Source organism: Tachypleus tridentatus, chromosome 13, assembly GCF_004210375.1.
Source record: "Tachypleus tridentatus isolate NWPU-2018 chromosome 13, ASM421037v1, whole genome shotgun sequence".
In the NCBI taxonomy this organism is placed as follows: Eukaryota; Metazoa; Arthropoda; class Merostomata; order Xiphosura; family Limulidae; genus Tachypleus; species Tachypleus tridentatus.
Genome location: NC_134837.1, coordinates 175,329,757 through 175,357,670, shown reverse-complemented (window position 1 = coordinate 175,357,670; position 27,914 = coordinate 175,329,757). Strand labels below are relative to the sequence as shown.

The 27,914-nt window shown below is 31.2% G+C and overlaps 1 protein-coding gene across 1 annotated transcript in view; it reads right to left on the bottom strand.

Annotated features, from left to right (window-relative positions):
- The window catches only part of LOC143240512 (ubiquitin carboxyl-terminal hydrolase 9X-like), a 144,622-nt gene that overhangs the window by 44,038 nt on the left and 72,670 nt on the right, over positions 1–27,914 (bottom strand). Inside the window, 12 exon segments of the mRNA XM_076483046.1 lie at positions 4,936–5,146; positions 5,462–5,614; positions 9,547–9,693; positions 10,866–10,882; positions 10,885–10,973; positions 19,817–19,977; positions 21,322–21,447; positions 23,047–23,272; positions 23,429–23,507; positions 23,510–23,582; positions 24,393–24,523; positions 26,305–26,425. Coding sequence (XP_076339161.1) covers positions 4,936–5,146; positions 5,462–5,614; positions 9,547–9,693; positions 10,866–10,882; positions 10,885–10,973; positions 19,817–19,977; positions 21,322–21,447; positions 23,047–23,272; positions 23,429–23,507; positions 23,510–23,582; positions 24,393–24,523; positions 26,305–26,425 — 1,534 coding nt within the window.

The following is a 27,914-nucleotide window of genomic DNA, read 5'->3' as shown; positions in this document are numbered from 1 at the left end:
CAACAGTGAGAGAGAGTTGTTCAGTGTTGACATTAATCTTTATATTGAAACATGTGACACTCAAAACACAGCCCTGAGGGACTTCAGGTTCCTGTAGAAAAGAATGGGAAAGTGTCAAACCCACAAGAACTTGGAATCTCCTGTCCATCAAAAAATGTTTAATAAAAATGGGCAAATGGCCACATAACCCATATATATGGAGGTCTTGCAAAATTCCATACCTCCATGTTGTGTCACAAGCCTTCTCAATGTTAAAGAATATTGATACAAAATGTTGTCGTTTGAGAAAGGCTTCTCTGATTGACGTTTCAAGTCGAATCAGATGGTCCAAGGTGAAGCGCTGTCATCAGAACCCACATTGAGTGAGCATTCTTAAGTAGGAAAAATGTTGATGTATTAACATTATCAGTTCCTTTTACAATCTTAAACACTTCAATCAGATCCCCCAAACCTTTTCTTTTTTGAAGATAAAACAATTTCAAGGCTGTTAATCTCTCCTCATATGATAACCACTAATGATGATAATCTCCATCCCAGATATCATTTTGTAACCCTCCTCTGAACCATTTTCAGCAATTTAATGTATTTCTTAACGTAAGGAGCCCAAGACAGAACACAATACTCCAAGTATGGCCTAATCAGCGACTTACACCATGAAATTAGAACATCTTTTAGATTTTTATCAAATATTTATGTAGATACAACCTAAAATCTTATTTGCCCTACCACTAGAAACAGTACACTGCTTGGATGGCATAAGAAACTAATCAACCATTACACAAAGATTCTTTTCTTTCATGATAGTTAAGGTTATTAAAACCCAAATATTAATTATAATTCAAATTATGATGTACTTGAAAACATCCTTACTGTTAACATTTATGCTTTCAGACAAATTTATTCATACATCCTTTTGGATGTCCTAATTTCCTGTTTTACTAACTTTCTTGATATTAAATTTAAATTTCTTAAATCTGTAATGATTTTCTTTAATTTTATCTCTCATACTCTTTGTGAGCCAACATAATCCATTACTTGTAGCTATTTGTTTCTTTCTGTAAATAACATATTTGTTTACAATACTGAAAAATTTCCCTTAAAATTTTCCACATTTGCTCAGTATCTCCAAAAAATCTCACCTGCCTAATTCACAACAAATAATTATTGTTGCATCCATTCAAAATATGCTTTTCTTGAAAGTTGGAATCAAAATATCATTATTCCTGATTTTCGTATGCAGTAAAACATCAAACCTAATAGAGCAATGATCACTTGTACTGAGGTGTGTTCTGCAATTTCCACCCTCTCAACATTTTCTATATTAGATGTTAACAATAAATCTAAAATAGCATTATCTCCAGCAGGTTTCTTGACTACTTGGGGAAGAAATCCATTTTGAACAGTTTCCACAAACCTTTCTCCCTCTTGGTTTAACTCTAGCATTTCTCAATCAACATGTCTGAAATTAAAATCACCCATACTTATGATTTCATTATGAGCTGAAATCTTAACCTAAAAATAGTTTCTCACTAATTTCATCAGTTTTATCTAGTGTCTGTAAGAAATTCCTTAAGTTTTTTTCCTTGACATCTACTAACAGAAACCCAAATGGATTCAATACACTTGCTATTATTCTTACTATTCTCAACTACAACAGGAAATAACTCACACTTTACATACAGAATCACACCTCCCCCTCTCTTTACTACTCTATCCCTATTAAATAACATATAACCATGTATTTCAAAGAAATTTATCATCAAATCATCTACATTTAACCCTGTTTCAGTTATTCCCATTACATCAAAGCCTATTGCCACCAATGCTCTAAACATATGTTTCTTATACTTCTAGCATAGGAATAGTAAGAATTAAACCTATTCTTATAACTACTTTTATACTAATTTCCTATATTAAACTTTCCTTTACACATCAATTTTGTTTCATTTAGTTTATTTTTACCCTCACCACTATCTAGTCCTAGTTTAAAACTTCATTTACAGTTGAGTTAATAGCACTTGCAAACATGCCAGATCTTTTCCTACTTAAGTTTAAACCAGCCATTTCAAGAAGTTCTCTCCTCTCACTAAGCTGATCTTACAAGTCTAACAAGCTAATTTATTCATCCTTACATATTAATTTCAGGCTAGCATTTAACCACAGTGACCTACTACTAATTTTGTCTCCACAATCAATTCTTGGCAGTATTCCCAATACAATTAATTTATGGCCTTTAACTTTAAACTTTTTTTTTCACAACTCCCTTCTATTTAATAGTTAGCTCCTCGGACTTACTTTTCCCTACATTATTAGCCCCTATATGTACAACAAAAACTACATCATTGCCAGTATACTTCATTATATTTCTTGCCCTGTCAGTTATGCCTTACACCAGTGCCCCAGGGTAGCATAATCTCTTTTCTCCCTATTTACCTCACAGACTATTCTTTCCACATGCCATATCAAGGAGTGTGTGTGTGTGTGTTTTCTTACAGCAAAGCCACATCGACTATCTGCTGAGTCCACCAAGGGGAATTGAACCCCTGATTTTAGAGTTGTAAATCCATAGACTTACTACTATAACAACAGGAGACCCATATTAAGGAATCACCTATAACTATAACCTCGTTAAATTCACAATCCATATCCAACTCTGTTCGTTTTGCTTTCCCTTTCTCCAATGGTTCCTCTTCTACATAAATCAAGGTCTGAAATCTATTGCTCAATAGAATAGGATCTTTATGTTTAAGTTCACTACTTTTAAGCTTAATACTACCCTAACTTCATTGTGAATCTTAGCTAATGCCTCCCTTGCATGTAAAAGCTTAAGCTCCTCTTGAAGTTCTGCTGTCATTTTCCACAGTTTATACTTCCTCTATGTCCTCAACTATAATCAGGATAGCATCCAACTTTCCCTCCAACCTGCAAGCTCTATACATTGAACATCCTCACTACTAGCTTCCTTGAAACTGTATAGTAGTCCAGATATTCCAAATAAAACCCATTCATTGCACATATTGCACCTAATAAACTGGGAATGCTCAATCCTCAAACTAGTCTTAACCATTGTATTATTTGTAGAATTAAAATAAACCCTCAATATTATGATCAAATACCAGTACCCTGTTTTTAACACTTAAGACTAAGTTTGACAACTGACTAGTTTTAAGACTGTATTTATTAAATAAAACAATGTATTTAATTTGTTTTACAATCTCACTGCAGTTGAATTATAATTAAGCTTAAAAAACCATTACACACACTAAGCCTAATCTAGTTATATTACATGTTACATTTAATAAATCTAGTTTTTTTTGTTATTCATATTTAATTTCTAAAGAAAATATAATAAAACTGTGTGTTAAAGAATGTATTTTTGTTCTAAAGTGATTTCTTGAACCTATGTATTTTTTCGATATCACAACTGTTTCAATTTGAATTGGCCACAAAAGTTAACATTCAGTTGGTTTTATTGTAGCAGTTATATTTAAGTCAGTCATAATGCTATTTAAATAGCTATGGCTTATGCCATAAGTGTTACACGTGCATTGGTAAGAAACATTTTTGGAGGAGTAACATCAAATACGGTAGCAATTTTATTACTCCCTGCCTTGTTCTCAGCTCAGTGCTGTATTTGAAACAAAAAATTCAAAATACATTTGAAAATATTTAATTACTTAGAGATCTGTAAGAGTAACAGTTAATATATTTAGACTATAGCTCAAAATGCTGTGACCCAAACATCATTAGTTATTAGTAATATCACAATCTATGAAATGGCAGTCACCATTACAGTTGTAACTGGTTGTGATCGAGTCTCAAAAATATAATGTCTTAAACTAAATGGCCAATAGCAATGGCATAAATATAGCAACTGAAATTGTGTTTGGATAAATGTAAATATAGCTGCTGCATCACATTTATTGACTGCATATGATAGTAACTGAATTTTGTATAATGTAATGGTCTTAAAATGTTAAACTTTTTGCACTTTTTTGTCTTCCTGCACTGCCTGTAACTACAATTATTACTGCAATACATTTCAGGACTGCATGAGTTATTGAAAGGGGTCACTGCCAATGCTGTGAAGAAATGGGCCAAAATCATGTCATTAAAGCTGGAGGTACCAAAAGGCTGTATACTGACAATGTAAATAAAATGCTAACTGAAATATGAAATTTAAATTAATAACATGCTGTAGAAAGATGCTTCCAAAGGGTCAAACAGCAACCATATTGCAACAAAATCTGTGCTATTTACATTCACACAAAATACAAATACAGATTATAATGAACCACAGTAAAAACAAAAAAATATATTCAGTAATGATTTAGGGTAGTTTAATGGATTTTCATTAAAACTGTGGTGAACAGCAGTTTTTCAACTCAGTAGTTTGTGAAACTGATGTTAGCTGGTTGTTAAACTACAATAAAATAATAAAAATGGATTATGTGTCAACAGAAAGGCAAATATTTTTAGATAGGTATGTAGTTAGTATGTTTCAATTTGAATTAACCACATAAGTTAACATAAAGTTAAGGTTTACCATAGTGGCCATATTCAAGCCAATAGCAACATTCTCTTGTATTCTTAATTTCTCATTAAATTCTATCTTTCTTCTCTTCAAGAAATACATCTCATCATTTTCTCACAAGCCCCCAAGTTACTTCTGACACCACTTTACTGCTTTCATACTGAAGTAAATAGTTTGTAACATGCTCTATATAATAATACTTCAACCATGCTTGTAGCTGTTGTCAAAACTGAGCTTGTTCCAACACCTAACACCAAAAACAATACATTTTTGTTTACTCTATAAACTCTTGAACAAGCTCTGAAAACAAAGTAAATGAATATTTTCTTCTTTGTTCCCAAATACATGTTGTACAAGCACACAATTAATGTTTTTTTTTGTCTCAACATAAATAAACCTACCAGAATAGAACATTTCAGTTAACATATCTGCAAGAATGCGAAGATTTGGAACACAGCCTGTGCAAAGAGCTGCAAGTAAGTCAAAAGCGGCAAGTGCCGAGGCAGAGGTAGAACAAACAGGAATAGCCTGCTCTCCTGGAAGCTCTCCACCACTTCTCTGAAACTGAACAACCACCCTCGAAGCAGGGAAAATGAAATCCTCCATAAGTTCCTGACGTTAAAATAAAATACTGTATATGCTGTCCCATTCATTTAACAACTATTTCATATATACTTTATCATTTGTAGCTAACCAAATCTGAACTGACAAGTACTTTATTTACAATAATCACGGTTACACAATACAAACTTAAAAATTAATATGTGCACCCACACACATCTACAAATAAAAGCAAGCTACTACATATAAGCACAAATAATGTTTAAATTTTATGAAGTATTCAGCATAATTACGTCTGGATAATATATTTTTCTGTTAAAAAGAAGAGATGTAGGTTTAACAACTGAAAGTACGTTATCTTTTTACCTGAATTAAATTTCCTCGTTTATAAGATGGTTCTGCCCCAACCTCAAATTTTTTATCAGGCCCCAAAAAAGAAACAAGTTCACGTGTAATTCCAAGATGTCCTTCCAACAGTACTTCATCTACCTGACTACTACCTGTTGTCTTGATATTTTCCTGAAAAGTAACATAAGATGATTAGAGACTGTACTGTCCAAATAACCACAAAACAAGTGAAAGAAAAAAAGTCCATAAAATACATTGATTTAACTTGTTTTGTAGTTATTTAGCCAGTGAAATCAATACATATGATGATTAAATAACATATAGAGCAGCAGATATTATCAATGTTATTTTACAATTGTCAAAACTTGTAGGCTAAATGATATAACAACCAACCTACTAACTTTGTTTGTAATATTTTAAATTCCACCATTATTCTGTGCATGAGATACATTTCACCATTTAATCACACCACCATAAGTTATTTCTCACACTGCTCCATTGCTTCTATATTGATAAAAGTAATCTACAATCACTTCTATCCAATGATATTTAAACTTTACTTGTATCTGTTTTCAAAGATGTGCTTCAACAGTAGTTGTTTTGACCACATGCTACATCATTATAGGGTGGAAAAAAAGCCTTGTAAGAATTAAATATGAAACAGATAAGAAAATCATTAAAGAATTAACACTAGCCAAGTTATTCTCCAGAAATGGTAGTTTTGTAATATAATAAGTGCTTCTAAAAGAAAAAAAAAAATTTCCAAGTGAACTGTTTACAGGTAACACCCCTCAGAGCAGCAAAGAAATGACACAAAATATGAAAAAATGTCAACTTAAAATGTTTTGGAATTAAAAGCTGATGAAATAGTCAATTATTATTTGTAATAAATTATGAATTTTGACATTCAGGCATGTTTTTGACATCTGAAATGTGCTCTCCAGTCTGGATAAAACTAAAATGTAAAAGTTCAACATGATAAAAAAGTCTGATAGAATTTTTTTTAATGTTGTTAATTATTACCTTAAATTATTTAGTGTAAAATCTGTTTTTCCTAAATAATTAAAAGAGGAAAAGTATATTTGAAGCATGATAAAAAATATCTAATTGACTCATTTGTGTAATAATTGAGTAAGGGGGTAAATAAACTACAGTTTTACTTTATTTTCCATAGATCTCATGTATAACACTATGTAACACAAATTTTGTTCCTGGATAGTGTGTTTTATTTTGTAATTGCTTATGTTGTAAAAGTACAGAAAATGGCCATTATTCCCTTCAAACTTTGCTTTTGTGATCTGGATAATGAAATTTAGAAATTAACCTATTTTCTATGTAAAAACAGGCAAATTTGCACATTTTCATTCATATAAGGGCTGAATAAAACAACATATGAATCAAGATTTACATGTATTTATACTAAAGTTATACAAAAATGAACAAAAATGTTTAGAAGTGAGTAGTTTTTGAAATTTGTGACTGTAATGTAAATCACTTTCATGTATCAACCTCCGAATATAGTCTCACATCATGTTTTTGTTATACGTTCCAAGTCACAAAAGCAAAGTTTGAAGAGAAAAATAGGTCTTTTCCATTTACTTTAGGCATAAGCAATTGGGAAATAACACTTCCTGCCCAGGAACAAGAAAAAGTAAAAATTTTGTTACACAGTGTAATTGTTACGGAAGGATTCCAATGTTCTTTTTGGATAAGGTAAAAGTATTTGAAATTTATGAATGTAAGACTTTTTATTTGTAAATATATATCAATAAGCTTGTCACTGTATTATTTATAATTATTTATCTCAAAATAATGCAAATAATGAAAACTGGAAGTATGTTACTTAATGAAACTAAACCAAAAATACTAGCATGCATTTCTTAACCCTTTTACTTTTCTTGTAGCTAACTAGGTCTTTCTTCATACACACTTTGAATAAGTAGTTCGAATAAAATATACTGAAAATCAAATAAAACCAAAAACAAAGTTATAAATTCCAGACTCTTCATTCACATTTTTACTTAAAAAAACTTTCCATAAAGTTCTTCCACTAACTGTTGTGAAATTTAAACTGACCAAAAAATTAACAAGGTTTTTTTTTCCATCATTCACTTGGAAAACTTTTTCAAAATGTTTTTATGAATAATTTGTTTTTAATAAAATACTACAATATTTTATGTTTGGAGAGGCTTGTGTCACTAATATACATATTTGACCAAAATAAAAATATTTGACAACTTCATTTTTAAATTTCTTAATATATAAAAGACCATCAACTGGGAATTGCAAATAATGAATGAAACACTAAACACAACAGATACAGTGGGAATTTACAAGCTAATTGGCTAGGATTTACTTGCATTACTTAAACAATTAGAAAAATCACTAATGCTTTTTTTTTTTTTTAATTTTAGGTATCTTTAAGGACTGAGAATAAATATTAGTACCATCTTATATAAAAGCATGATAGTTAAACGACTGTTCTTTATGGGAAGAAAAGGTTTAAGATACAAGACATACCTATCAGAAAATGGGCATATGAAGGAAAAAAAACCTTCCATGTGCCCTTAGTAAAACTAAGTTTAACTTATAAGGATATATGGTTTGTGTGAAAGCAAGTATGTGCAGGTTGTCCAAAAATGAACACACTAAAAATAAAGTTTAACAACTTTGTTATGTGAGGTAATGACAAAAGCTGAATAAAAAGACAAGTAACAGGCTTGTAAGTTTTGTTTTTAGACTTTAATTTTCTTTTGTTCTTGTTTCTTTGATGAATGAATTTTTACTGGTAATTCTTACCTACACATGCTACAAGAATTCTTTGTTCCACAACTCTTAAGAAACTACTGGCTTGTTACAAAGAGCTATTTTCAACATAATAGAGCACCACCCCACTTTGCTTGAATTGTTAGTGTTTTTAAACCACACTTTTCTAAAATGTTGGATTCAAAGGGAAGAACCTATCAAGTAGCCAACTTATTTGCCTGATTTAACCCATTTAGATTTTTATCTCTGGGGCTTTTTGAAAACAAAAGTCTACCACAACAAGCCAAAATACCTTGAAGAACTGAACCCTCAGATTTGAGACACTATCTTATCCATCTATAATTGCATGTTGGAAAATGTTTTCTCAGAATCTGAACAAATTATAGTTAATTATAGGGGAAGATAGAAGACATGTAAAAGTCCATTAATTATTAAAACTAAAACTTACAAGCCTATTACTTGTATACATATTCGAGTTTTGTTATCTCAATTTTTGGACACCCTGAATTTTCTGATTTCTACCTTCTTCTGTAAAAGTTATTAAATCATTCACAATTTAAGATATAGATATTTCAATTGATAAACATTAAACTTTTTGCTGTGTAGTTCAAGTATATGCAAATAAATATTTATACCTATCAACTGAGAAATCTAGATTTACCCTATGGTTACCAAAAAAGTTCCCCACTACTGTAACATGTGTGAATATCCCCTTTACTTGAAATAACTGCCAAACCTGCATGTGTGCTGCCATCTTTATTCTAGACCATGAAATCTGGTTGTTTATTAACCTCAGCTGACTGACCATGTAGTGATGTGCACTTTAACTCTCACAGTCTTGGAGCTGATTTTATTGCTTTATATGCATGCAAGTTGCATGATACGTTTGTCATACTTATCAGTGTCTCTCAGGAATTATAGTACATATCCTCTTACATGCTAATATCTCAGAGAAGCTTTGAAATTTGCCAGTATAAACTGTTTTTACGTGTGTAATAATAGATACTTTTTATGGAAGCAGCCTGAAAATTAATTATACAGTAAAGGAGTTAATATAAGTTTTTGACAAGAAAAACTTTCCAGAACACACAGCAACACCAAATATTACTAACAATCTTAAATTCTATGTTTTAGTGTCTAAACAACAGTATAAACAATAGGTTACTTTCATAATTATTTGCACTTCAGTGTTTAGTTCTACTTAGCCTAATTACAAATCAGTTCTTTCAAAATTGTACAGAATTTAAAGGAATAATTGCAAATAAATAACATGTATTAAAAAAGAAAATTTTTAATTTTTAATTAGTTCTTCAAAAACTAAGTAGGAAACTACTTACTCGCACTTCCTTTAACCAATCAATTTCATTATAGAGAAGATTTTGAGCTGTAGGAAGTAAGCAATTACTTCCACTGGCATAATTCAAGAGACGACACAATAGTTGAAAAAACTCGTGGGAATTTTTGGCATTTTCTTGCACTGTTGTCTAAAACAAAATTACAACACATTGACCATAAACTTGCTTCAGCTGACAACAACAAATGAAAAGTATACTAAACATAAAATGTAAGTTCAATATCTTTTTCTTTTACTGGAAACGTACATTCTTCTTTTTCGTGTGTCTAATAGGTTTGATGTCAAGTTTTGCATAGTTATGATGCATAGACTTATGATGAAGCCATGACTAATAATCTCAGTTCAGATTTATAATAAATATAAAAGAACATTATACTCAAAAAACAACAAAACAAAATTAATCAAATGCAAAAATGCAGAATATATTAAAAATATAAATATTGGAATTTTATGGGGAACTCTGAAAGAGTGCCAACTTATTTGTCTGTGTAACTTTATACTCCTAGTTTAAATAATAATGTGATGATACACTGCCCTTCCATATTTTTTTTAACCCAGTAATATATACAGAGTTATACAAGTTATTTCTAAGTTTTAAACTCTATAACAGCAACTTCAGTCATGGAATGTATACACTGTAGTTACTGATATTTCAAGAAAATACAATTATTACCATTGTCCACTTTTCATTTACTCCAACATCTTAAGATCTATTAAACATTAAAGCTTTGCAAAGAATGATATTTTGATGACAACAATGAGCAACTTAAAAAGGCTGACACCTACAAGTTATCTATCTGCACAAGAAAATATTAAATAAAACAAATTATACCTTAAAATTATTACTACATAAATAAAAAAATGGAAAATAACCAATTTCAAACTAATATACACTCCTATAAAACTCACACTCTGTGATGATCTGTGAAATTTTTAGAAAATGCCCTTTCTATATGAACACATTTCAAATCCTGAATTTAGATTACTTCTGTTATATCAAATTTACATTTAGCATGCACAATTATACTACAAATGTAACTTTTTATCATCATATTTATCATCTCATTATATCTACATATTCTTTGGAGGAAAGTAGCTCACTGAAAGATAACTAATTATAAAAAAAAAACATTCTGGGTCAAAGGACAAAAAAGAAACAATATAATATACTATTTCTAAACAATGAGTAATTTTTCCATATGTTGTAAATGAATTACATGAGTTAAAATGTGATTTTTTTTCTATAACAATACTACAGTATCAAGATGGATTAATGAAAAAACATTCTATGAATTAGCTCACCTTCAATTGAGTAAAAGTAAAGTAATATAAAAGATTAGAGGCTGATGTCCTGGATAACATTTTGTAGCCATCAAAGTGAACTGCTCTGTAGCCGATGCTCTTATTGATCTAAAATATTCATAAAAACAAATCAATATATCATAATACTAACAAAAAATCTTACTACTGCAATATATATTTGGAAATATAAGATGAATTGCTTTTGCATGGTGGGTATACTTACCTATAATCAAATCAAAATGTAGCCCATAAACCTTATCTCTATAAATGGTCAAAATGTAACTGACCTAGCATATCATTCAAACTGCTGTGTTTGGGAAGTCAGTATGTTTTAATATAACATTAACCATAAATTCCATGTTACGATAATTACACAAGTTTATTCGACACTATTAAAATCCCTTATTAGTATTATTAACCGACTTTGACCTATTAAAAAATTTAGTAAGTAACTGATGTTACAAGTTTGATGTCACTTGATATTAATTATGCTAATTAATATGATGTGTTTGGCCAGTCCAGCTTTTAGCTGCAATAATTACAAGACCAACAGCATGAAGGGGAAGAAAAATAGAATATTACAGAAGTAAGAAGAAGCATTTAAGTACACATCAACAAGTAGCAACGCCACTATTTATAGAAAATCAGCTTCTAAAAATGTAATACTTAGCAAAACGAAATAAAAATTACTTAAAGTCAAGTTGTTCTTACTTCCTATCATCATATCAATCTTATTTGAATGAAAAAAACAATTTTCTATCTAAAAATGTGGTATGCTGTCAGTTAGTAAGTTAAGATAGTTGTACTTAATATATAAAAACTGATTAAAATTGTATTTAACAGAAACCTATTAAAATTAAAGTTTCAAATCTCATGGAAACCAAGTACCATACACTAAACTCTTTAATGTTGTTGGATGTCACTGAACAGTTTTTCTTGTTACCGTATCCTATCCTGGAATACAATTTGTTCCAACTGAAAAATAAGTAATAAAACAATTTTTCTGATTATGTAAACTGCAAATATCTTCAGATTGCTTTGTTTTGGAATACATGGGTTTCTAAATGTTCCATTCAACAAGTTTTGTAGTGTATAAAAAATGATTCTTATGTAAAACATCAACTACAGTGGATAAGATATATATGCAAATTCCAGTTTTGTTTTTTTTCCTCCATCAACATGTTAATGGAAAGAGATCTTGAATATTCTACACTAAGTGTCTTCTCATGGAATGTTTCAACCAAATGGATAATATACTTGTTCAAGCTAAAGATGCTAGATGACAAGTGAACTTTATATCCAAGACACATTTTGATTTAGGCTATCAGTATAGATCTCCTCATACAGCAACCAGAAACTCCATTTTCTACAGCAGCTGATTGTTAAGACATCTTGTAGGTTTGAAAGTCTTTGAGATGTTCATTAGCAGACAAAGTTCACTGGTTTGTACAAAGTTTAACGAGTGTTGACAAAAGGGAAATACTAAAACTATTGATGATTCAAAATAGATGCTGGTACATATCCATTTCCAGATAATTCACAACTTTGCTCTTGCACACTTAGGATTATACTGTTTTCATATTCTCTGTATCACATAACAAAATGCATTGTACACAGTACATACTAATAGTACTGGATTTATGCCTTCTCACTTATTATCATTTTCCAAGCAACCTTCATACTGAGGGCATTATCCATATCAACAACATAGTTAGTTGGAACCCATAAAAAATACTTAATGATACTTCAAATATTATGAAGCAAGTGTTACTTGCATAAATTGTATGAGCAAATAGCCAATCAAGCAAAACTCTATCCAGAATCCTGCAGCACTATCCTGATGAAAGTTTCTAACATTTGATGATTTACTTGAATAAATTTAACACAGTACAGTGGTACATCGGTTCTTGAACTTAATCCATTCCAGAAGGCTGTTCAAAAACCAAATCAATTTTTCTCATAAGAAATACTGTAAATTAAATTAATCCATTACAGAGCTCCAAAAATTATGCATTATGAAGCATTTTAAGGAAAAATATTGTTTATTTATACCTGTATAATAATACATGCATAAAGTCAACCACAAAAACTATAAACACAATAAAAAACAATAAATGAAAATTTAACTGCACTTTACCTGTACTGAGAAGAGCTGATGGTGTAAGTGAAAGGTGGTGAGGAACATGGAGAATAGGAGAGTTATTATTGTTTGGAAGAGGGGTCACCTTCCATAAAAACATCAGGTAACTCTACTTCTGAGGTTCTTTCTCTTTTCTGTCTCTTTGCACTGCTACAACCTGCTTGAGGCTCACTGGACCTATTTCTCACTAAAAACTTGTCTAATAAGGTTTGTTTCTGCCAGGCACCCTCCCCATGTCTCACCACACTATGTATGCCACTTCTCTTCCTAAATTTTTCAAACCACCCCCTACTAACCTTAAAGGCATCACTTATATCAGCACTCATTCCAGGGGTGCTTTTCAGGAGGTCAACATGCAACTGCTTTGCTTTCTCACTAATGATGGTCTCAGAAATGCTATAACCAGCTAACTGTTTCTCATTTACCCAAATCAACAACAGCTTTTCTATCTATTCCATTGTTTGTGATCTTTGTTTCATAAATACTGACACTCCTTTTGCAACATCAGCTCCTTTGATGACCTCTTTATTTTTCAGTATGGAGCAGACTGTAGACTTAGCCATACCAAATTGTGTAGCAAGATCAGACACGAGAACACCACTCTCATACTTCGCTATGAGATCTTTTTTCACCTCTATTGTGGCTCTAACAACATTTCTTTTAGGTTTGCTGCTTTTATTATCCTTCTTTGACCTCATGGTGGCTTATTTAATCAGAATATTTTGAAAAACAAAATAAAAATAAAAACGAGAACATTCACAGTAGATTTTAGTGGGGGTGTGGAATGAGCGACACGTGTGGCAAAATGTTTTGGGCAAGCTTGGCGTAGGTCGAAAATGGTCGAAGTGTCATTTGGGTCATCAGTCGGGTTATTTCGGGGGTTCGGGCCATGACAGTTTGGTTCGGGAACCAAGTTTATGTTCAACAAATGAGACATTTTTTTCTCAAACAATGTTCAAAAACTGAATTGTTCGAGGACCGAGGTACCACTGTAATTGTAATTTTTTGCTCATGCTATCCATTTCATCATGAAGTTCACTTGATGTACTGTGTCTGTCTAACTGTTGTTCTAGTTACAGAAATGAAAGTAATGACAGCACAGTTGGTATTGTTTTTTGTCTGATGCTTTATACCTTTCTTTACTTTACAGTTACAGGACATTCAAGCCAGAGTTTAATAAATAACTATTGTATCCACTCACACTACAGATATTACTGAAGTGCTAAGGTTTCTTCCTTTGCCATCTAAACATCAGTCTTATTTTTTATTGCTTGCTCCAGTCTTTTATATCCTACATATGCAACCTACATAAAGTATACTGTATTAGTGTTTGCTAGTGTGGAATCGTTTCAATAAAAGCACACCTACCCAGGCAACACTTCAAGGCTCTCACTGTAGTTAACAAACAATTAAACTCTGATCAGCCATTTATTCCATTCTCTGTGTGACAGTGTCTTAGAGAAGAAGAACCAGTCAGAGGATGAAGGTAGATTGATAAAGCATCTTATGCACAATCAGCACAAACCTCTAACATTGTCAATGCTTGTAGGTTAGTCGCAAAAAAAAAAAGAAGACATTCAGTGGAAGGTAATATACAGCACATAAGGCTAAGATCATAATGTGTGTCAAGAAAAAAGATTGTAACACAACCTTAATATAGCAGTTACATAAGTGGAATAGTTAAATGGGACAAAGGACCCAAAGTGCCTAGAAGAAGCCAAATAGTACTGGGGACTCGAAGACTTTTTGTCACAAGTATCAAATGGCAGTTGATAAGATAGACTCATACAGGAAAATTCTGAAAGATACAAAACCCTAGCCAAAGAGCCAGGTCCAAAAACAGGATACTGTTGGCACTTTTGATTGAAGTGGGTTCACCATCCTATCAATACACCATTGTTGATATGTGTGTAATTTTTATTGATAAATGTCCATCATTGGACAAAGTAAAGACTGAAACAGATACATAACAACCTAAGAAATTAAACCTGACACCGTGCAAAAAGCCGCATAACCTCCATGCCTGAAGATTGAGGTCCCAAACAGCCAAATGTACCATGTCACATCATGACTGCTTCTACAAAGATGGCCAAAGAAAAAAGTGGAAGAGGTGGGTTCTCCTGAAGGTACCATAGAAACATAAATCAGGAAGTACCTGCAAATCTGGTGCTATTAGCAGAACCTGAAAATAGGTTGGAACAGATCATTTTTAGTATACTCCTTGGATAACATATATATTTGAGGGAAGGCCTAGAGTTGTAATCTCAAACAAACCAGATAGAATGCATCTATTTCCAAAACCAAGGGTGAAATATTGGAGACCAAATTGCCAGTTGTTGGGTATTCCAATGAATGGCCAATCCACCAATTATCATTGTTTCAAAATGAGAGTCAATCCAACAGAAAGCCTTGCAATGCAGCATCTACTGTGTTGGGAGAAGCTTGTTTGGGTCGAGGCAGTTGATCTGCTACTGTAGTCATCATTTGTGAAACATGGCAAGCTAGTAGGATGATATGATATGAATGGTCCCAAGAAAGGAGATCCAAAGTTAAAAAAAAACAAGGAGCAAGTTCCCCCTTGACAGGAAATGCAAGACACTACTGTGGAATTGTGGAAGAGGAGATTGATGACTTTTTCCTTAACAAGCCCAAACCATGATTCACTACCTCTTGAATAGCAAGAAGGTCTAAGCATTGTGTAGAGAAAGTTTATCTTCTATACGTACACCCTGGAATCCTGACTGTTGAGATATGCACCCCAAACCTGAAGCAAGGCATTTGTGAAGAGAGGAATCTCTGGATGAGGTGACAGCAGAGGAACCCAAATTTTTATTGTCCAAATCTAACAAAGCCCCCAAGATTGAAGAATGATCCTAAAAATAAGGAAACTGAGTAATTTAGTGAATCAGCATTAATGATCCCTTGGCCACATAAAGACCACTAAAAGGATCTTTTGTTTCCTTGTTCCAAAGATATGAGGAATTAGAGTAACATCCACCTTCCTAAAAGTGAAAGAAGTATTTGTGAAGTAGGGGAAGGTGTGTGGAGCCAGATGGGAGTCAGCTAAGTACAACTTAAATAAGTGATGAAAAAAAATGCCCAGACTGATGACGTACTGAGTTGAAGCAAGAAATGTCTCAGCTCTGAGAATGAAGTCTACCTAAAATTCTTCTGAAAGTAGAATCTGGGTGTAAAAGTAATGCAATTGATGAAATTGTGCCAGAAGTAACTAGTCATCCAAAATGACATTTGTACAGGGATAGAGAATGGAGGTGATGAAAAAATTCTAGTAGACTTGGCAGAATTCATGTGGTGCTGATGCTGGTCCAGAGGTAAAAGCCTGAATTATGGTACCTGCTTTTGTGCACAAAAATACTGAAAGTAGTGGGATACCACACCACTATGGCAATGTGCAGGTAGGAGTTGACTACATCAAACTTGAACATCCATAATCCTATAAAAAATGTCAACTCATAGTGAGGAATGAGTCACTTGTGACCCTTGGAGAATTTAGTAGTTGATATAAATGAAAAAAAAAAAAAGATTGGACACTAATCTCCTTTCTTCTCGAGTCCAACAAACTAATAGGAATAAAGCTCTGGAAGAACTAACAAATCTCTCTCTCTATCCCCTGAACAACCAAATTCTGATAATCTTAGAACTAAGTTCCCAAATACAATGATCTGCAGGAGATGGAAACCCTACTGGGTGGATAATGGTGGTGAAAATATGAACTAAATGACTAATCCTGGCTTAAGGATCCATGGTTAAGGTTCACCACATGTCCAGAAATTCTCAAAGACAAGCCCTCAAAGACCCTAGAGGCATAAAATAATCCTCAGTGCTATTGGCAGCATTTCAACTGAACAGTGGAACCCTTAGATATGGACAGAATTTATTCCAAGTACCAAGGAGCTGATGTTGGGAGTTGAGACCTTCAAACAGGGATGGAATTATGACCCTTGTAGGAGCTAACAACCACAGTGATGAATGTATAAGTGGACAACTGAACCAATGTACATGTTAACAAAGGGTCCAGTTTATCTTCAATGGGCTTGTTGATCCTGAGTCTTCCAACAAAGTTTAGTATTACAAAAACAACATTTTGGACTTTTGAAATGTAAATCTGTAGAGTTACTGTTGTGCTACCAAGGCCCACTATAGAACCCATAATTTATAGAAGCAGACGTATTCTCTGAGAGTCAGAATATATTTCCACCATTTAAATCATGCAGTTCCAACAACATGATGATTGAGGAATAACTGTTGCTTCATTACAACTCAGCAGCAAACATCCCTGCATAAACCACAATGTCAGTAGATAGAGGGAAACTAAGTATTTGCTCCCATACCTTTCACTCATCACTTGAAGGGCAGACTCAAAAACAGGGGAAAGACCCAAAACATCACACACTTGATGGACCAACTGAAAAAAAAATATCATAAAGCAGCTTATCTAAAAGTAGCCTCCTGAAAAGCCAACAAAATAAAAGAATGCAGAAAAAGCAAGTCTAAATTATTTCCAGAACGCCCAGGATTGCCCTCAGTCACAGCCTCATAGCTCCAGGAAAACACCAGCAAATAAACACGCTCCATCTCACTACAGTAAGATCACTGATAAGTACATTAAATGTTTAATAATATTCATGTTCATAATTTTATTACTAATTTAAGCCCTGTATTTACACAATACACTTGGTATAAAATACACAAGTTCTTATATACATCTGCATAATAAGTTTATACTATAACTTTAGATACAGTATATGTATCTTCAAAAAATTGGTAAACATTTAGAAAACATTACAAGTCTTTTGTACACAAAAAATCAATTTTTTTATGAAGTTATTTTATTAAAGCTTTGTCTGTGAATATATTAAGTCTGTTTTGTTACTAGTCTGAGTGAAAAGTGATTTTTGTGTTATGATTAAAAAACTATTTGTTCCAAAAATTTCAAATTTTTTATGTAATCTGTAAAACTTTCTAAATACATTTCAAATACTTGTTTTCTGTATAACAAACATTTATTTATATAAGACAAATAGTTATTTATTTTCTCTATCCTAACAAAACAAGGTAGGTAAATTTGACCAATCTCATAACAGTAACAAAAATATTATTCTAAATTACCACTTTTTTCTTTCTAGAATGACTTCAAATTGTAACATGAAATTATATTCATTTATACTAAGTAGCTTTAAACTTGTAGCAGTATACATCTATTAATACATAAGTTGTAGTGTTTCATTGCTATGTGTTTGCCCTATGAACAATTAAATACAACTGTTAATCCCATTATAAGTTGTAAATCATTTAGAAAACGTGGAGCATACATTACACTAATGAATTATGTCACCCACAAACTACTCCAAGTTTGAACTGCTCATATACATTCCTCCTGAACCACTATTATTACATTATTTATTTTACCTAATATCATCTTAAGTAACCTAAAGAAATTCTTTTACATTTCAGTCACTTTTATAACAATAAATAAACAATAAACATGAAAAACAAGAAATAACGTACTTACCTGAGTCATTTTTTTTGCTGTTGACTGTCAGTGATACTAAACCCTGCTTTGTTTGTTTTAATAATAATGGTAGTAATTCATTAGATAATTTTTATGTAATTAAGTAATGTATCAAAAAACATATAGTAATAACAAACAATTTCATCTGTCACAATCATTCTGTCATTCTAACTACTATGCAACAAAAAACATCACAAATTCATCCAAGCTAGTTGTTATCTTTCCTGTGGGAACAAAGCTTGTACTGAGAAACTGACAATTCTCTGTTTAGAAAAAAATAGACTTACTACATTATTTGATAAATAAAAACTTGATTTTCTATTGGATATACACAAGACAGAATTAAATGTAAGAGAGAACTATTAACAAATCCTGAAAGAGAGGATGTGACAGTCAGGTGTACCAAGATGGGTCTGATTTTCTATTGGATATACACAACACAGAATTAAATGTAAGAGAGAACTATTAACAAATCCTGAAAGAGAGGATGTGACAGTCAGGTGTACCAAGATGGGTCTGATTTTCTATTGATATACACAACACAGAATTAAATGTAAGAGAGAACTATTAACAAATCCTGAAAGAGAGGATGTGACAGTCAGGTGTACCAAGATGGGTCTGATTTTCTATTGGATATACACAACACAGAATTAAATGTAAGAGAGAACTATTAACAAATCCTGAAAGAGAGGATGTGACAGTCAGGTGTACCAAGATGGGTCTGATTTTCTATTGGATATACACAACACAGAATTAAATGTAAGAGAGAACTATTAACAAATCCTGAAAGAGAGGATGTGACAGTCAGGTGTACCAAGATGGGTCTGATTTTCTATTTGATGACTCTATAACCAAACAATATTGAAGGATACAAAAATTATAGTTTGTCTTAGCAATGATGATTTCTACAGTGAGTAATTTACATTAAATTTCATCCTCATTGGAGGTGTGGTGAATAAAACATGAAAAGAGAGGACACCTAGAGAGAACATCAGATTTTTCAAGCTAGGGAAATTCAGAATTATAAAATTAAGAACTTAAAACTTACATACTATTAAAATAGAGATTATTAGCTATAATTTTATGCTACACTAATTGGTATAACAAACAAAAAGCAGTTTAACTGAATTTTGTATATAACTTGCTGAAAGATCATAATGTGCAGTTAAACCTACTTGTTGCAAAAGGGTTAACTGAAAACCGTAATAATAATGTAAAAGTAACTCTGCAAATGTGGGCATTTTAATAACTGTTTTTGGCTCTCTCTCTCTCTCTTACCTATTTCTACACATAAGTATCAGGTCCAGAATAAATACATGCCAGTGATTATCTTTCATTAGGGTGTCTAAAGATTCTGGACAGAGAGCCAAAGTAAGTGAGAGCACTTCGAGTGCTTCTCTACACAGCTGACTGTCTTCTAGATCGACTGCTTTGGTAACCTACAAAATAAAGTAAATATATATAGTTTTTCTAATTTCTACTCTGCCATCTTTACAGCTAAATAATTCTTCCAAAGACAAGTTTTCCCGTTTTGTAGATACATAAAAAAAAACGTTTAAATATTTCATTACTTTGATAAAACTTAAAACTGGTAATCTTTGGAAAGTTTGAAGATTTCCCTTTTTAATGGTGGTGCAAATTTCCATGCTCAACTGTAGTTGATACCACTCTTCCAAAGATTATATACTATGAGCTATGTGTGTGCTCACAATAGTGAAAGAGGTAATAAAAATCTAAAATGACAAGATAACCTGGTTTTGTTAAGACAGTCACATTTTTCAGTAGTTTGTCCCAGTGTGTCAAGAAAAGTTTTCAGGATGTGGAAAACATCCCAGTTTTACAATAAAGACATCAAATTGTCAGTTATATTGAATCACAAATGTAATAACTCTAGGTGCTCACTGCAGTAACATGTATTCTTCTGTCGCCAAACTCTTTCAAAAGTTATGTCTGTGCGTGGTAAGAAACTCGGATCAGAATGTGGAGACAGTTAAAGCAGCATTCTTCTCACTGTCACAACACATGCTTTACATAGTCATGTGCTGAATTTCTTTTACTATTAAATGAAAAACAAAAAAATACTTTTAAGTTTTATCTATATTTTACAGAAACATATCTAAAAAATTTCAAAGTAATGCTAAAAACCTAAATGTGATATTTTTGAAAATGTTATGAATTCTTACATCATTCTAGGTATAAAGTAGCATAGTTTAAGATGAAATGGATAAAATGAATACTTAAAGATTTCTTGAAAATACAATGCCAATGCCGAGATATTTTGGAAATATCATGGAACAGGTCAATAAATTTAAAGTAAATTAAGTTAAATTATTTTATATTTGTAATAACCATTTATAAATTAAGGGTAAGGGCTGGATTGTCCCAGTTTTTGATTTGGAAATATGGCCACTCTATAAAAATCTCATGATAAAAGGTTTGCAAATCAACCAAAGCAATTGTGTAGTTTTTGAGCTTTGACCAAATTTGCAGCCAAATATGAAATTTTAAAATTATGGTAAAAATAAAAGATGCAACTCACAATCATCTATATTCGACTAAGTATGTAACTTTAACCTATACTAATATGTAAGTTATAAATATGATTTATTACGGAGACAATAAAGGCTTTCAACTAATTAAAAATAAAACTGCCCAGCACATTATAATATTAACATACAACAAACTTATTAGTTAGAGTTAGTAAGTTTCCTTTAAAATATTGAGATTATTTATAGTGACTAAAACTTTAGTGTTAACATCGATAACAAAATATTGCACGTTACCATTTCATGTTGTTGATGTATAGCTTCATTAGTAGACTGCAGCAAATGAAGGGAGCCACAAGATGATGCCCAGCATAACTTAATTATGGACTTTACTGTACAAAGATCTGGTAAAGGGCCTGTGCCCTGCAAATGATTGGATGGTGGCTATTATAATACTAGCTATAATTTTAATTCTTTGCATCACAAAGCCTATAAACATAATACAAATATACAAAATGAACAAATAACAACTGTTACAGAAATATCTTAAAATGCACTTTAAAATTTAAAACCACAATAACAACAACAACAAAAAAAAAAAAAAGATTTAGCTAAGGTCCAATTTCACATGCCATAAAATCAAAATTGGGCTAACTCGGTTTCGTAAAGTTTGTTATGTTATAAATTACAAATGAATCCTCCAACATTTTCTAAAATTAAGACTAAGTCATAAAATTATTCACACATTCTTTTGAATAAAAAAGAATTTAAAACATCTATTAAAAGAATTCAACCACAATAATTTCCAAATAATACTTAGCTATTCAAGTGTTATATGCAATATACCTTTTGTTAAATGTTTTCCATAACATTGCAGAAGTGAGCTGAACTCGTTTTATCTATAATTAAAAGTAACAGCTTGTTTTTTGTAATTTTGAGCAAAGCTAAACAAAGGCTATTTATGCTAGCTATCCTTAATTTAGCAGTGTAAGACTAGAGAGAAAGATAGTTAGTTATCACCACCACCTGCCAACTCTTGGGCTATTCTTTAACTAACAAATAGTGGAATTGACCATCACACTATAACGTCCTCACGGCTGAAATGGTGACCATGAGAATGTTTTGTGTGATGGGGATTTGAACCCGCAACCCTTGGATCACAAGTTGAGCACTCTAATCACCTGGCCATGCTAGGCTTAAAATTAATAGCATCACATTATATTTTATTATATATTGGTATTTCTGAGACAGGAACAGCATACAAAAAAAATAATAATAAGACATTAAAAAATGAGAGAAGTTGAACATAAAATTAATAATGATATATCTTTTCAGCCAAGTATACATAATACAGAACTACATGTGCAAAGTTAACTATCTAAAATAATTTGTAAAATATTATATATTTTACATATAATTTTATATTTTTTTATATATATATAAACAATTTTGGTTTATTAACCTGAAACAAAGGATTAAATCCTAACAGGTGGTATGGTTTTGTATTTCAACAAACTAGCCTACATAAAAAGCGTATATTCTGAAAATATTTTGATATTTTCTCACACAATTCTGAAAAAGAAATACCTGTTCTATTCAAAAATCAAGAAAACTAAATAATTTAAACTACAAAAAATGTTATGCCTTTCTTTCTGTTTTATATCATTTTCAGTGTGTTGTAAATAAAACAGCAAAGGGACACACTAAAGTACTTGTCCAGACTGGTTACCAATGGTTTAAGATTGCCTAACATGGGAATATGGTACTAATGAAGAACAAAAGATTACTTTATATTAGCCAGAAAATTGTGAAAGCACAATTACCCACATGGAATCCTTGCATTTCCAGCCAATTAAATAAAAATAGTAGTAAATTCATAATGGAAACAAACTTTAAATTTTGAGTTAGTTGAAGAAAAAAAAAAAACAGACAAAAGAACGAGTCATAAAGTAATTCTTTAAATAAAAAATAAAACAAAAACTAATTTGAGTTAAAGCCAATCACAAAAATAATAACACTTGCCTGCTCATGCAACACATGACTTAGCCTCATTGCAACACTTCGCAACATGTATTCTGAGTTAGGGTTAGGTAAGTGCATTCTGGCCTGGGTCAGCATCTCTACCTTTCCTGTCATTACTGAAGTAGTCTTCTGGTTATGGCAGTTGTCAATGGCCACTTGTACTATACAGTTGATGACAACAGTAAACAGAAGCTTGGCAAGCTTCAACACCATTAAGTAAGCAGCTCTGTGATGTTTCAAAAAAACAATTAATTAAACTTATTATCTACTATATATAATTATTATTAACATGTGATATAATAAGTCATAAACAGAAATTCTGTCCTTTTCAATGATACACATTTTAAAACTATCATTATATAAAAAAGAAGTGACATCTAACCTTTTAGTTGGTATGTCAGCATGTAGAAGAAAGTTCTTCTTTGCCAACATTCCTAGAACACAGTTAACTCCACCACTTTGGAAAAATTGAATTGAAAAAGTTAGGCCTCTTCAGATAATGTATTATGGGCAGGCATTAATAATGTATAAACAACCTGTATCACACACACAAAAAAAGTTAACTTATAGAAATATATTAAAATTTGAATAAGTTTCTCACTAACAAAAGTTTATATCATTTACTAAAACAAAGGCTGACTTAAGTTTCAAAATCGTATAAAAAACTTTTGATTATAGAGAAAAATTTGAGCTGATTAATTTTAATGTAAGTATAAGCATATGTATGAAACAAAGTCAAGTAAATACTGAAAGAAATACAGAACTGCTAGAAAACCACACACTTCAACTATAATGAAAAACCAACTCTTGATAAATGTTTATTTTAGAGAAAGGACACATTGGGCTATCTACTATGTCTGCTGCAAAAAACTGAACCCTAAATTTCAGTGTTTTAAGTCCATAAACTTACCACTGTCGCAAGAGGGGATAATTAATGGCAATCCTTTATTACTCTAAGTAATTAAAATGCTGTTTCTGAGATACACGTATTCAGGCATAAAAAGTTCAGAAAATATTTAAAATGTAAATATGTGGGAATTAAAAAACAACAACAGCATATCAAAGCTGAAAGAATATACAATTTTTGTATTAAAAAATGCATACAGTATGCAATCAAAAGAATGTTAAATTTACAAATTAAGTGTACTTAAATATCCAGTATTCTCAACAAAGAGAAGCTCTTAATGCTTAAACAAGTGGAAAGGTGAAACAAGTCATTAATCATTTGAAATGACAAAAATTATTAGCTTAATAATATTTTAAATATTCTTACTGTTTTCAGGAGTAATAAGATCTGGAAATGTTACTTCTAAAGTATTCAAAATTGATTAGAAAAAAAAACCTACCTCCAAACAGTATAAAACCAGAGAAGGGGAGGGATCAAAAAATACAGATTCTAAAACTGGTGACAAAGACTGATCACCTAGTTTAGCATTATTTAGACATATAGTTCGGAGTCCTTCTACTGTATGGGCACCTGTGGGAAAAAAAATAACTAGCGTGATAAATCTCCCAATTTCAAAACCAAAACTAAACATGTGTTTTCAAATAACTGATAACAATTTGATGTTTAAAAAAAGTTAGTAAAATGCTGGTACAAAATGTTGACAAGAAATAAAGGAATTGAATTGGTATACCTGTCAATTTAATGTTTTTAATATTGTGTTACACATTAAATAACAAGATACACACTGCATAACTATTCTAAAAAGATATACATTTATATATAAAAATAGAAATAACAAAATAAAGCAATACTACACGTTTCTAAACCACAGATGAAGTAGCAGCATATTTAAACATAATATTTCTGAACTGAAAAACTTCTGACAAAATCATGAAGTCAGAAGATACAAATTCTTGCTAGGTATAAACATCTACATGATTGACACCAGAACATGCAATAAAATACACTGAGATCATGGAGCCAATAACAACCAGACACAAGTTAGAAAATTCTGTATAAAATTATCTGAAAACAACAAAACCACAGTAAGTAAAATATACTTTGAATATCGTCAAGATATTTACTGAATTTAGAATTAAACCTTTTTGGATTGAATGTCTGTGTCAGTGATCTCTCTCAATTTTGTTTTTTTCTTTTCGAAGTTGAAATACTTAATCAAATTGCAATAATCTTAGTAAAACACAATTATCTAGCTTCAGATTTAAAAAAAAAAATCATAAAATTTATTTGATTTTTCTAATTTTATGTTGAAATTTCCTAAAGTCTGTTGAGAATAACAGTTTTGATAAAATATTAACAAACATACCAGCTCCTTTAGAATTTTTTTTTTACTGTTGATAAGAAAGTTTAATCCTACACCTACAATGTTTCTAACTAATATTCAGCAAAAATTCTCAATTTCAATGTGACTGCAATAGTCATTATTTTAGCTATACATAATGAAAAGCTTGCCAAAAATTCACAAAACTTAAGATAACCTATGACCTGACCTATCCAAATGCCAGTCAAGCTAGATAATATTTTTACTATTCATATTCTTGACTGAGATCAATTTATGAACTATACAAGTTTTTTTCAATAAATAAAAAAAATATTTTACTTTAATATCTAACTTGTTTGAATATGATAAACTTAATCATATACAAGGATTTCAGTTTCATTTTAGAGACCAAAATATTTTGGCAGAGCCTGCCATACTCTGTAAACCTAACTAAGCTTATCTCATGTCTTATTATTGAAGAAAACTTCCTCATCTTTCAGACAAATACAATTTAAACATGAAACTAAGATTTAAGGAAACTATAAAAAATTCCCAGGTTTTCATGGTTTGTTTATAAGCCTTCCAAAGTTCTTACTAAATTCCAGTTCTTCTATGCACAAGCTACACCTAATCACTTTCCCACAAATGATTTCTTAAACCACTTTACTTACTCTACATTAACATAAGTAGTTTATAACCAATAATATCTGAGCTCTGCCTGCAGCTGTTCTCAAGTTATTGACATCCCATTCTGCGAGGTCAGAAAATAATAGCAACAGTTGCCTGTACCAATAAACATCAGATGGAAACAAAATGTGTAAAACAAGAATTGGATAACTGTATTATCAAGGAATAATAATTTTTTGCAAGTAAAAGTCCGTACTTTGGAACGGGTAAAAAATTTTTAAAAAGCATGTGTGCACTCAACACTCAGAAGTGCTCTCAGGTCTAAATAGGACTGAGACTACAATAAAATACTCTAATATTTAGTAACTCCAAAATTCACACAACAATGTACAAGTCATCACACCTGCAGGCATGAGTTTCAACACAGCTCTGGCTCTGTCCCTCAAAGCTGGGATGTTAAGAGAACTTCCTAAATCAGCCAACTGCAGTAGGAACTTCACATAGTCAGGTTGATGAGTCATGAGCTATAAACAAGTTTTTTTTTTTACAGATTTATTAATAGTCAAAGATATTTATATAAAATTGTATATACACTTATATATTAATAAATCAAATACACTTGAATTTTCAAAAAAAACAAATCTTAAATTTCTTTATTAACCTAAAATACCTGGGTACTGCAAAATCTCTCATGAATGAAGTTCAGTCTATAAACAAAAAGATATTCACTTCAGTTTCCATTTCTTCTGGCTGTTAAACATTAACTTTCAAAAGAAAGTGACTTTAAAATCTTACGTACTTTCAGCAAATGTCTTTAAATATTAGTGCCCAGAAACCTCATTTGTAATACGTATCTGATTAACAGACAGTTTCATAGAAATGTTACATGATGAATGTGCCAAACAATTCAAACAATGCTTGCCTAATTTACAGAAAACAAAAGCAAAAAATTCTAAGGCATGGTTTATGAGGAAAAAGTGACCTTTAACAATGCTGACTGTATACAGAATGAAGTACTGTAAAATGAGAATTATTCATAGTGTGATGCATTTTTTGAAAATATTTGTTTCAGATTAAAAGGTAACAAAAAAGATGATTGAACAATACAACATAAAGATTAACACAAGTCAGAATCCAATTATCAAAATTAAGGACTAGTTAACACACACACTGGTCATTTCATGAAATATTTAGACAGATATTATGTAAAACTATCTAATTACAATTATTAGACAAGTTAAGTACTTACTAGTGATTTCATTACATGCTGAAACAATACTTGTACAAATCAGTTCACACGATAAAAAAATTACTGATTAATCATCTGCAGATAGTGTCTTGTAGATGACAGACAGATGTATGCTGAAATTTGTATGCATTGTAACAACCATGTTTCTTCAGCAAGTGAGAGTTAATAGACATAATAAAATGGCAGACAATACAGAAAAGTGCTTTGTGATTTTTAATTTATGTTTTATAAAATTTGTTGAACACAACATCTAACTTGCATTTAAATACAAATACAATATACCATGTTAATAAATCTAACAAACATAGAACACATTTTGTTGACTTAACACATGCTAAATATGAATGTTTTACAATTAATGTAATACAATATCAGAAACAATATATTCTGTATTGCAAAACATGACCAAACATGTACAATCAAAATCAATTTCAGAATCTACGAGATTTAGCACATTTATAATACATTTTCATATGTAACAAAATTTCCTTAATGACTTAAAACAATAATTGAGACTTTGCATATACCAGTTTCCCTGACCAGCTTTCATCAGACCATCTCTACCTGTCGAATTTAGACTATTTATAAATTATTTCACAAATTAAGTAATGTCTAATGGGAGAAAAATATCTACTGTTTGTAAATTTAAACAAACATGTAAAAAGCTCACACCATCACAGTAGGTGGGAAAAACTAAAACATAACTCTATGTTGATACTTTTCTGTCGGCCACCATTATACTTTACTATGTTTATGCATTTCTC